We start from the raw sequence: 12900 nt of genomic DNA, 5'->3' as shown, positions 1-12900 counted from the left end.
TCTACACATTGAAATTAATTGATATTGCTCTTAAGTCTCTTAATTAGTAGGTCCTTTTTTCAGCTCTTTCTTTTTCCCCTTGTAATTTATTTGTTGAGGAAAATAGGCTGTCTTGTAGTTTGTACAGCTTGGATTTTGCTGAGCACATCCCTTGTATTGTTTAACATGTTTCCTCTCTTTGTATTTCCTGTATTGAATCTAGAAGCCCAATTAATTCAGGTTTGTTTTTTGCAGAAAGACTACTTCATGGGTGGTGGGTAGTGTGTTCTTTCATCAAGAGGTACATAATGCCACCTTTATTAAGTTCTTAGGGATTACAAAATGATGCAGTTTGTCTTGCCTCCTCGGCAAAGTTGAGTAATTCTACAGAGCAAGTCAGGGATCCAATGTATCTTCTTTTTTTTTTTTTTAAACGTTCATTTATTTTTGAGAGAGAGAGAGAGAGAGAGAGGAGTGCGAATGAATGAGCATCTAGTGAGAGGGGCAGAGAGAGGGAGACAGGATCTGAAGCTGGCTATGTGCTGGCCACAGAGAGCCTGATGTGGGGCTTGAACTCACGAACCACAAGATGATGACCTGAGCCAAAGTCAGACGCTTAACCAACTGTGCCACCCAGGTGCCCCGTGTCTTCTTTAAGTCTGTTTTAGAACTGAACTGGCTTATATTAGAGAGTCAATATTTTTTGGCTAGTCAGGGCAAGAGATCATGGGTTAATATCTGTTTACTGTTTGACTTATGCTAATCTTTAACTTTTTACTTTTTTTTTTTTTAATTTTAAAGACAGAGAAACCAAAATTTAATTTTAAATTTAGGGGGGGAGAGGGACAGGGCTCTCAGCGTGGAGCCAGACTTGGCGTTTGATCCCACGACTCTGGGAACACAACCTGAGCTGAAATCAAGAGTCGGATGCTCAACTAAGTTACAGGTGCCACACAACTGTTTACTTTTAGCTTTCAGTAAACTGACTCTTTGTGATATTTTATGTAAAGTTGTTCTCTGTTAATGAAGACATCTAGACTGTTTCCACTTGTGATACTAAATAGTTTTGATCAAAATGGAGCTAATGTGGTTCAGAAGATACCTAAGCTCTGAAAAAGATTCTAAGTGTGTCTTGTTTTACAGACTTCTTTCATCTCACAGCGTTTTACCCCAGTCACATATCCACACAACTGCATCTCTGGACGTATCTCGAAAATGGGAAAAGAAGAATAAAATTGTTTATCCTCCACAATTGCCTGGTGAACCTCGGCGACCAGCAGTAAGTTTGTGGCTAGAAACAATCTCTTAATTTTGATGACAAGCTCTTACTCTTAGGCGGCTAGCAATGAGTTACTGTTCCATGTGAGGAAAGGGAAAAAGCATATGGCAATTTGCATGATCGTTTGATTGATACAGAAAATGTTCTAGGTTTACCTCCTTGGTATTGTTAAAAGGTTGTTTTGTTTACTTGTTTGCCTTGACTTTACCTTCTGTATGGGGGCCTTAATTCTAAAACTAAGCTAATAGCTTGAGGCATCCTGATAGATTTATGACTCTTAGGAGGCTTGCTAATGTATTCTTAGTAATGGAGCATGAGGAGTTGGAAAGGATGACTTAAACCATTGACCATATTTAAATCATTTATATATGGTTTTCTAGTGTTTTAAATTTGGACATAGACGCATTAAGTTGTGATTTTCTGTGTGTTTGTAATTCACGAACTTTTGAATTAAGGTTTAAATTTAATCACTGGATTCCTTTCAGAGATACTGAGTTTTATCTTTAGTTGCTCAGAATTCTTTTACCCTTTTCAAACTGCTGGTGAGTTGTCTAGTCTGAGATATAAGACTAATTTCCAGCTTACTGTGAATTTGCTGTGAAATGCATAGATCTCTGTTAAAAAGTTTAAACAGCTAATGATTACATCAACAAGGTGGGACATTTGAATCCTTAAGAAAATAAACTGTGGTAAGTGCTTAGAAAGAGAATTAATTATTAATTAATAACGCTATTAATAGAATATCAGTAGTGTTAGTGTCAGTTATATATCATTCAGTTTAGCAAACATCTTTTTTTTTTTTTAATTTTTTTTTTTTTTTTTAACGTTTATTTTTTATTTATTTTTGAGACAGAGAGAGACAGAGCATGAACGGGGGAGGGTCACAGAGAAAGGGAGACACAGAATCTGAAACAGGCTCCAGACTCTGAGCTGTCAGCACAGAGCCCGACGCGGGGCTCGAACCCACGGACCGTGAGATCATGACCTGAGCTGAAGTCGGACGCTTAACCGACCGAGCCACCCAGGCGCCCCAGCAAACATCTTTTAAAGACCTTTGGGATTCAGGGCCACTGGATCCCAGTATCATCTAAGTAATATTATTTGCTTAATTAAAAAAAAAAAAATTATTATTTTTTTTAGTGTTTTGTTTATTCTTGAGACAGAGAGGGCACGAGTTGGGGAGGGGCCTAGATATCGGGACACAGAATCTGAAGCAGGCTCCAGGCTCTAAGCTGTCAGCACGAGCCCGATGCGAGGCTCAAACCCACAAGCTGAGAGATCATGACCAGAGCCGAAGTCGGACGCTTCACCGACCGAGCCACCCAGGCTCCCTTCATTTGCTTAATTTTTATATGAATTTGACAGCATGCATTTCATTAGGATTTAGTTGCTAAGTATTGGTCTGAATTAGTACAGTATTAGGTTTTCTTTCTTTTTTTTTCTTATTTAGGGGAGTTAATTTATTAATTCAAAGAGCTCCCACATTGGGAAATAGGAAAAAGAGATGCACAGGCACCTCTAAACAAATAACTTTCTATCTTTCGTGTTTTATCTTGGCATCAGAACTTAAAAGTTAGATTTGTGACAGAATCTATGCTGTTAAGTATTGATTCCATTTTATAATTAACCAAAATTTAGAAAAAGTTACATATGTGTACAAATATCATAAATAATTTCCTATTGTTAATGAGCTTTCTTCTTACCTGAGCTCTTTGAACTTAGATATTAGTTGAGAAAGAAATCATAGCATTTGTCAGGTTCAAAATCTAAAAATAAAATTGTGTATTTTCTAGTAGTAATCTTTTAGGATACTAAAACAAATGCAGTTCAGGATATATCCGAAGTGGCAAAATTCAAGTAGTAAACAGTTGAGATCACAGATTTTGAGTGAGTAATCCTTTTGGGAACAAACTAGGACTCTTAGAAAATACCTTAATATTTTCTGAGTTTAAATAGTATTTGGTAAATCGACATTGGTGCATCATTTATACCTGTTATGACTGAAATATTGATGCCCTTCATTAAATACCTAGCTTAATAATGGAATAATTTGCACATCTAGCCACATAGCTCTTATACTATGATTTTGTGCTGTGTGACCTTTTACTTGTCAATCTGCTAACTGCAAACATCTTAAAAATTAGTTTTATCCCTAGTTTAAAAGGGGGTCAGATAATATTTACAATTTTAACTCATTCTGATCTTCAGCATTGAAATATGCAGTTAAATAATAGTGGATCCATAGTGAGTAAATCCTATAGCAGTAAGTTAAAATGAATGTCATCAATTTAGGCTTTTTTTAGGCCATTCCTCTTATTTTTAAGGCTATTTTCCTAATTTAGCTAACACCAATTTCCAAATAATAGAGATTCCTGTGTAGACTTTATCCAACATATGGCTTCACATGGTACAGAAAATGAGCCAGAGAGAAATTAAATGGCTTTCTTCATAATAGTCATATCTTGTTAATTTGGTCTTGGGTTTACGTTTGCAATACCTTTGAAGAAAACTATGTTAAATAAGTTAAAAATGCAGTGAGACTGTATGAAAACTGTTTTGACAACCATTTCCATAGGAGACATTTATTTTTTATTTTTTATTTTATTTTATTTTATTTTAACGTTTTTTTTTTTAAAAAAAAAATTTTTTTTTTCAATGTTTATTTATTTTTGGGACAGAGAGAGACAGAGCATGAACGGGGGAGGGGCAGAGAGAGGGAGACACAGAATCGGAAACAGGCTCCAGGCTCCGAGCCATCAGCCCAGAGCCTGACGCGGGGCTGGAACTCACGGACTGCGAGATCGTGACCTGGCTGAAGTCGGACGCTTAACCGACTGCGCCACCCAGGCGCCCCTTTAACGTTTATTTTTGAGAGAGAGACAGAGCATGAGCGGGGGAGGGGCAGAGAGAGAGAGGGAGACACAGAATCCGAAGCAGGCTCCAGGCTCTGAGCTGTCAGCACAGAGCCCGACGCGGGGCTCGAACTCACAAACTGTGAGATCGTGACCTGAGCTGAAGTCGGACACTGAACCGACTGAGTCACCCAGGTGCCCCGGAGGCATTTTAAATTTATGGATTGATTGACATACTGAGAATAAGTCATACTTACAAGTCATTATATGGATCCCATAAAGCTCTAGTTTGGACTTTTATTAGGTGCTACGTTTTTATCATTTGAGTTATTATGTGCATTTTAAAACAAGTTAACTTCTTTAAAAGTTATCAAGGTAGACATTTCATAATTTAGACTTTTACCTCATTTCAGTAACTTTTTTGCACATTATATCCTAAGTTAACTTTATCTAATTTACTATAGAGGTTGGTTAATAATGACCTCTAACTTGATCTTGTGACCTTCAACTTTGCCACTTTATGTATTTGCTATGATAGGTTTGTCTGGTTTATCTTTAGAAAATGCACTGAGACATTGCATCTGCCTAAAGTAAATGCTGAGCTTTTTAGTTTTCAGAGAGCATGATTGAATAACTTTCTTCTTCTTCTTTTTTTTTTTTTTCTTTTGTAAATACGTCATTCCTTTTTTTTCCCCATGCCCCTTCCAGGAGTACAGTATCTTTTTTACAAAATTGGAAGACAATCACATACAATTCAGGTTAGGAGATAGCCCACCATGGGAAACCAAGAATTGAAGGGTTTCTATATCAAAGATTTTACTGAGTGTATTAATTTTTGCAGATGAATATTATCAGTCATGACAGTTCTTCTTTCCCCTCCAGTGCTCCCCAGGACACTTTATTGCTGAAAACGTAATTAGGCTATTGCTACAGTTTTCAGCCTGTCAGCTTCTATTGCAACTGAAATGAAATCTGCTCCATATTAAAAGATGGCCACTTGAGAAAACTGCTGTTTCTAAGGCATTTGAAAATTTCCAGCAGGAGTCAAACGTTAGGAAGTTCTGAGGTTTCCTCGTTATTGTTTACTTTGACAAATGGTTTCTAATTTTTTTTTTTTTTTCAACGTTTATTTATTTTTGGGACAGAGAGAGACAGAGCATGAACGGGGGAGGGGCAGAGAGAGAGGGAGACACAGAATCGGAAACAGGCTCCAGGCTCCGAGCCATCAGCCCAGAGCCCGACGCGGGGCTCGAACTCACGAACCGCGAGATCGTGACCTGGCTGAAGTCGGACGCTTAACCGACTGCGCCACCCAGGCGCCCCTGGTTTCTAATTTTTTTAAAGGGACAATATGGTGTAATATGGTGGAAGGAATGTAGGCTTTACAGTCATAGGGGAACTTTAAAGATACACCTGCTAGACATTGTATTTAGGCATTTCATATACTTCCCTGGATGGCACTTTGACTTCCAGCTTTGTCTCTTACAAGCTTTGTGGTCTTGGATTAGTCACTTGATTGTTCTGATTTTTACTTTATAAAAATAAAATTAGAGTGAGAGCAAATGAAATAATGGCCTTGGAAAGTACTTTGTGAACTGTAAATTGTGTAATGGATGATTGAGTAAAAAATTAAATGGGATATAGCTACCACCATAAATAGAAGATAATAAAGATCTGACCATGTGCTGAGGCACTGTAGAATGCTTCCTTTACATAGATTATTTTATTTAATTCTTACTATATTTTTATGGGGTTGGTGCTGTGATCTTCATTTTAAAGAGGAAACTTAGAGGTACAGAGAGGTTAAATAGCTTGGATTCTATAGCTAGTAGATGCTAGAAGTGGGATTCAAATCCAGGTAGTCTGATTCTAGATCCTGTGCTCTTACCAAATAAAAAGAATATCCTATGAAAACAGGGGTTTTTTGTCCATTTCACCATTATTCTCCTCACTGAGGAAAAAAGGAAACTTTGGTCTTGTACCTTTTCTTTTGTTCTTTTTAGCCAGCCAGCTAAGTGTTTTCAAAATAAATTTTGAAAGTTATTATTTTATATCAAAACGAAATCTTTTACTATTTCTCTGGATAGAAATGTTGCAAATATGGCACAAAGTAGCCAGGTTGTAGTTCTATTTCTGCCTTAATAATCCTTTTAACATAGTGATAATTTGAAAAAATATAACTTTAGTATAGGGAAAAATAATCTCCAAATTCTTAATAATGTTTTTATTTCCTGTGGCAGTATTTTCATTAGGCATAAAAAGTGAAAGCTTTATTAACAGTGTATGTTATTGTTATTTTGATCAGTTTGCTAACTTTTTTTTTTCTTTTCCCTGTTTGCAAGGAAATCTACCATTGTCGAAGGCAAATAAAATACAGCAAAGACAAGATGTGGTATTTGGCAAAGTTGGTAAGCTAAAATGACTATAAAGAAACTAATTTGCCCTGATTTCTCCAAAAAGTGAGAAATTACTGACTATAAAGAAACTAATTTGCCCTGATTTCTCCAAAAAGTGAGAAATACAATTACATGTTCAGACAGTCGTAAGTAATCCACAAATGATTGCTCAGAGATGAGTGATTTTGCTTAACTTTTACCTTTCTTCTGAGAAACTAAATCATGTTGGATACATAGATGTTTAGAAAAAGGCATCAGGAATCTGGCTATACCCTAAGAGGATCCAGGAGGCAAGCTTATTTATCTTAAAAGTTGATTCAACCTATTTCAAAACTATTGCTGTTTAAGATTTTTTTCTGGAGAATGAAATTTATGTATAAAAGAAGGCAAAGCCCCAGATATACATATAATATATTTATCCTGTAGGAGAGGGAGATGCCTTTAATGCTTAGTGTGGTCCTTGCCACTCTGTGATCTCTCTCTCACATCTGCTCTCTTAATATTACTGAAACATTTATAACCTAAGTTTTATGGTTAAAATGTTTAAGTTTGATTCTTTTAATAATTTTTTTTTAAGTTTTTATGGGGTGCCTGGGTGACTCAGTCGTTTAAGCATCCAACTTTGGATGAGGTCATGATCTCACGCCTTGTGGGTTCGAGCCCCACATCAGGCTCTGTGCTGACAGCTCAGAGCCTGGAGCCTGCTTCAGATTCTGTGTCTCCCTCTCTCTCTGCCCCTTCCCCACTCGTGTTCTGTCTCTATCTCTCAAAAATAAATAAAAATGTTAAAAAAAAAATTAAAAAAACGTTTTATTTTCAGAGAGAGAGAGAGAGAGAGAGCAGGGGAGGGGCAGAGAGAGAGGGAGAGAGAATTCCAAGCAGCCTCCGCACTATCAGCCCAGAGCCTGATGTGGGGCTCAAACTCAGGAGCCATGAGATCATGATCTGAGCTGAAACCAAGAGCCAGATGCTCAACCAACTGAGCCATCCAGGTGCCCCTAACTTTGATTTTGACTTAAAGAGGATGGCATCCCTTCTCAAATATCTTTTCTTCTTTGCCTGCATTTAGTTAGCTGTTTTTATTTTTATTTTTTTTAAATGCCCCCTAGTTTTACTGAGATATAATTGACATATAACTAGTTAGCTACTAGTTAGAGTTATTTGTGTTATGTAAAAGGGTTTACTTTTCATTGAAAAGAGAACATTGACTTTTTAAACAAATTTGTTTATCTTTTCTTGCCTGTTACCCTTTAATTCTAGATACGAGGAATGTCCATTGACCAGGCTTTGGCTCAATTGGAATTCAGTGACAAAAAAGGGGCCCAGATAATTAAAGAGGTAAACTAAGATTTGTGGGGAGGGAATGCATAGCTGTCTGCTGGTATTAGTAAGCTCAACCTCAGTCCTGAATTCTCTGGTGTAAATGCATCGTTCATATAATACAGATTCAGGGCACTCAGTTTTTTTGATGTCCTTATACCTTAGGAATGTTGTATGCCCTAAGTTTTTTGTTTTTTGTTTTTTCCTGGAGATGCTTTTATTTGCACCATTTATTCATTTTTTTACTGTCTATGAAGTGATAAATCTTTCTTTTATTTATTAAAAAAATTTTTTTAACATTTATATTTATTTTTGAGAGAGAGAGAGAGAGAGAGAGAGCTAGTGAGAGCAGGGGAGGGGCAGAGAGAGACAGAGACACAGAATCTGAAGTGGGCTTCAGGCTCTGAGCTGTTAGCACAGAGCCTGATGCAGGGCTCAAACCCACAAATAGTGAGATCATGACCTGAGCTGAAGTCACATGCTTAACTGACTGAGTAACCCAGGTGCCCCTGAAGTGATAAATCTTTCTTTTAATGATTTGGGGCTTGATAGATTTTTTTAGATGACTTTTTTTTTTTTTTTTTTTTTTTTTGGTCATTTCCACAATTGAGAGCTTATGATTTTATAATTAATTGGGTGGAAAGAGCACTGACCTGGGACCCAGGATACTTGGAGTCTAATCTTTTCTGTGACAGATTCTGTCATGATGATGGGCAGAACATTTAACCTGTCTGGTTCCATTTTTCTTATTTGTAAACTGGGTGGAATTGCTTAATGATTTCTAAAGACCTTTCCAGTTCTGAATGTAGCTGAATCAGTATGTACAAATGGGCTAATGGTATTTGAACCAGCTCCTGGTTTCATTGATCTGTTTTATTGTTTTTTTAGTTTCTGTATCATTTGTCATTTATTTCTGCTTTAATCTTTATTATTTCCTTCCATCTGCTGGCTTTAGGCTTCATTTGTTCTCTTTCTATCTCCTTTAGGTGTAAGATTAGGTTGTTTATTTGAGATTTATTTTGCTTCTTGAGGTAGACCTGTATTGCTATATACTTCCCTTGTAGGACTGCTTTTGCTGCATCCCAAAGGTTTTGGACTGTTGTGTTTTCATTTTCATTTGTTTCCATGTATTTTTTAATTTCTTCTTTGATTTCCTTGTTGATCCATTCATTGTTTAGCAACATGTTGTTTATCCTTCATGTATTTGTGGTCTTCAAGATTTTTTTCTTGTGGTTTGACTTCTAGTTTCATAGTGTTATGGTCTTTAGAAAAGGGGCATGGTATGATTTCAGTCTTTATGTTTTTGTTGAGGTCTGTTTTGTGACCTAATATGTGATCAGTTTTGGAGAATGTCCCATGTACACTTGAAAATAATGTGTATTCTGCTGTTTTAGAATGGAATGGCCTAAATATATGTTAAGTACATCTGGTCCAGTGTGTCATTCAAAGCCACTGTTTTCCTTGTTGATTTTCTGTTCAGACGATCTGTCCATTGACAGGTGTTAAAGTCTGAGGTGTTAAAGTCCCCTAGTATATTTTAAAAAATGTTTTTTAAAAATTTATTTATTATTAGCGCACATATGGGAGGGCCAGAGAGAAAGGGAGAGAGAGAATCCCAAGCAGGCTCCCTGCTCAGTTTGGAGCTTGATGTAGAGCTTGATCCCATGACCATGAGATCATGACCTGAGCTGAAACCAAGAGTCAGATGCTTAACCGACTGAGCCACCCAGGAACCCCATGACTGTAGTATTGTTGTGTTATTATGAATTAGTTCCTTTATTTTTTTTTTCCTATTTATTTATTTTGACAGAGAGAGAGGAAGAACGCACAAGCAGGGGAGGGGCAGAGGGAGAGGAAGAGGGAGAATCCCCAAGTTGACTCTGTGCTGTCAGCGCAGAGCCCGATGTGGGGCTCAGTCTCGTGAACTGCAAGATCATGACCTGAGCTAAAATCAAGAGTCAGATGCTTAACTGACTGAACCACCCAGGCACGCCCTTTTATGTTTGTTGTTAATTGTTGTTATATATTTGGGTGCTTGCATGTTGGGTGCATAAATATTTACAATTGTTATATCTTCTTGTTGGATTATCCCCTTTATGATTATATAATGCCCTTCTTTGTCTCTTTTTACAATCTTTGTTTTAAAGGCTAGTTTGTCCAACATAAGTATGGTACCCACCTTTCTTTTGGCATCCATTTGTGTGATGAATGTTTCTCCACCCCCTCACTTTCTTTTTTATTTTTTAATTTTTTTTTAATGTCTATTTTTGAGAGAGAGAGAGCCAGAGTGCAAGAGGGGGAGAGGCAGAGAGAGAGGGAAACACAGAATCTGAAGCAGGCTCCAGGCTCTGAGCTGTCAGCACAGAGCCTGACGCAGGGCTCAAAACCATGAACTGTGAGATCATGACCTGAGCCAAAGTCAGACACTTAAATGACTGAGCCACCCTGGCTCCCTATCTACCCCCTCACTTTCAATCTGCAGGTGTCTTTAGGTCTAAAATGAATCTCTTATAGGCAGCATACATACAAGATTGTATTTTTGGTTTTTGTTTCTTGGGGTTTTCTATCAAACAAGTTAAGGACAGGGGTGCCTGGGTAGCTCAGTTGGTTGAGTGTCTGACTCTTGCTTTTGGCTCAGATCATGATCCCAGGGTCCTGGGATCGAGCCCTGCATCAGGCTCTGTGCTGAGTGTGGAGCCTGCTTAAGATTTTTTATTGCTCTGCCCCTCTCTCCTGCTCATGCTAACGCTCTCTCTCTCCTTCAAAAACAAAACCTCCTCTCTACCCAAAAAAAAAAAAAAAAAACAAGGATGGGAATTCCTTGTTTATTTATTTATGTTTTTTTATAAAATTTTTTTGGGGTTTATTTTTGAGAGAGAGAAAGAGCGTGGGCATGGGAGGGGCAGAGAGAGGGATACGTAGAATCTGAAGCAGGCTCCAGGCTGCTGCTCCCACGAACCATAGGATCATGACCTGAACCAAAGTTGGATGCTTAACTGAATGAGCCACCCAGGTGCCCCATATTTATTTGTTTATATTTTTTAGAGAGAGCACACACATGAGTAGGGGAGGGGGCAGAGGGAGAAAGAATTTTTTTTTTTTTTTAGTTCATGTTAGTTAACATACAGTGTAGTATTGGTTTCAGGAATAGAACCCAGTGATTGATTCATCACTTACGTATAACACCCAGTGCTCATCCCAGCAAGTACCTTCCTTAATGCCCATCACCCATTTAGCCCATTTCCCCCCCTACCTCCCCTCTAGCAACCCCTAGTTTTTTCTGTGTATTTAAGAGTGTCTTATGGTTTGCCTCCTTCTCTGATTTTATCTTATTTTTCCTTCCCTTCCCATTGTTCGTCTGCTGTGTTTCTTAAACTCCACATGAATGAAATCATATGGTATTTGTCTTTTCCGCCTGACTTATTTCACCTAGCATAATACACTCTTGCTCTATCCACATTGTTGTAAATGGCAAGACTTCATTCTTTTTGACTGCTGAATAGTATTCCATTGTGTGCACACACGTGCACGTGTGTGTGTGTGTGTGTATACACACACACACACACACACACACACACACACACCCACCCCACATCTTCTTTATCCATTCATCAGTTGATGGACATTTGGGCTGTTTCCATAATTTGGCTATTGTTGATAGCGCTGCTATAAACACTGGGGTGCATGTGTTCCTTCGAATCAACATTTTTGTATCCTTTGGATGTATACTTAGTAGTACAATTTCTGGCTCATAACATATCTCTCTTTTTAATTTTTTGAGGAACCTTCATACTGTTTTCTAGAGTGGCTGTACCAGTTTGCATTTCTCTTGTAAATTAAGGACTTCTTTTGTCTTGTGGCTTTTAAGATGTTTTTCTTTATCACTATATTTTGCAGGTTTAATTATATTGTATCTTGATGTTGGCTTGCTTTTGTTGATTTTGATGGGAATTCTCTGTGCCTTCTGGATCTGGATGTTTGTCTCCTTTCAGATTAGGGAAATTTTCCACTATTGTGTCTTGAAATAATTTTTCTCCCCTTTTCTCTCTCTTCTTGTCAGACTCCTATAATATGAATGTTATTGTGTTTGATGGAGTCATTGAGTTCCATAAGTCTGTTCTCGTGTTTCGTTCAGCTTCATTATTTTCCATTATTTTGTGTTCTAGGTCAGCTTCATTATTTTCCATTATTTTGTCTTCTAGGTCATTAATTCGTTCCTCTGCTTCTTCCAGCCTCTGTTCATTGCTTCAAGCATGTTTCTAGTCTTGTTTATTGATTCTTCAACTCTGATTCTTTTTTTTTTTTTAACTCTTATCACTGTAGTAAGGGTCTCACTGATGTTTTCTGTTCTTTTCTGAAACCCAGTGAATTTTCTTATGATTGTTGCTTTAAATTCTCCATCAGGCATGGTATATCTGTTTCATTTAGATCTCTGGCTGCGGCCTTACCTTGTTTCATTTGGGATAAATCCCTCTGTCTTGGCATTTTGTCTAAGTCCCTGCCTTCTTCGCTCTATTAGAAAAGCCAGTTATGGGGTATCTGGGTGGCTCAGTTGGTTGAGCGTCTCACTCTTGATTTCGGCTCATGTCAAATCCCAGGGTTGTGGGATTGAACCCTGCATCAGGCTTTGTACCGAGCCTGCTTAAGATCCTCTTCCTGGGGCACCTGGGTGGCTCAGTCGATTAAGTATCCAACTCTTGATTTGGGCTCAAGTCATAATCTCACTGTTTGTGAGTTTGAGCCCTGCATTGGGCTGTGTGCTGACAGTGTGGAGCCTGCTTGGGATTCTCTCTCTCCTCTTTCTCTCTGCTCTTACCCTGCTCACCCTCTCCCTCTCTCAAAAATAAATAAACATTTAAAAAAAAAAAAAGATTTTCTCCCTTTGTCCCTCTCCCCCACACATCCACTCTTGTGCTCTCTCTCTAAAACAACAGCAACAAAAACACAAAGTAGCCAGTCTGTCTCCTACTCCTGAGAGTAATGGCCTTGTGAAGAAGAGGTCAAGTAGTGTCCAGGGCCTGGTGCTTCAGTGAGTGTCTCTGGTGTGTGCTCCATGTTCTCCACTGCTGTGTTT

At 38.0% G+C, this 12900-nt stretch overlaps 1 protein-coding gene across 3 annotated transcripts in view; it reads left to right on the top strand.

The window, feature by feature from the left end:
- The window catches only part of MRPL22 (mitochondrial ribosomal protein L22), a 35107-nt gene that overhangs the window by 14216 nt on the left and 7991 nt on the right, over positions 1–12900 (top strand). The window contains exons 1-4 of one of the 3 annotated variants that reach the window (XM_045436376.1): positions 877–925; positions 1123–1258; positions 6453–6518; positions 7767–7844. In XM_045436376.1, the coding sequence (XP_045292332.1) occupies positions 6498–6518; positions 7767–7844 (99 nt within the window). In that variant the 5' untranslated portion in view covers positions 877–925; positions 1123–1258; positions 6453–6497. Of the gene's footprint in view, positions 1–876; positions 926–1122; positions 1259–6452; positions 6519–7766; positions 7845–12900 lie in introns of those variants that run through there. The other 2 variants (XM_045436369.1, XM_045436358.1) reach the window with 2 other exon arrangements.

Source organism: Leopardus geoffroyi, chromosome A1, assembly GCF_018350155.1.
Source record: "Leopardus geoffroyi isolate Oge1 chromosome A1, O.geoffroyi_Oge1_pat1.0, whole genome shotgun sequence".
NCBI lineage: Eukaryota > Metazoa > Chordata > Mammalia > Carnivora > Felidae > Leopardus > Leopardus geoffroyi.
Note: the sequence above shows the minus strand (reverse complement) of the source record. Positions and strands in the feature narration are given on the sequence as shown.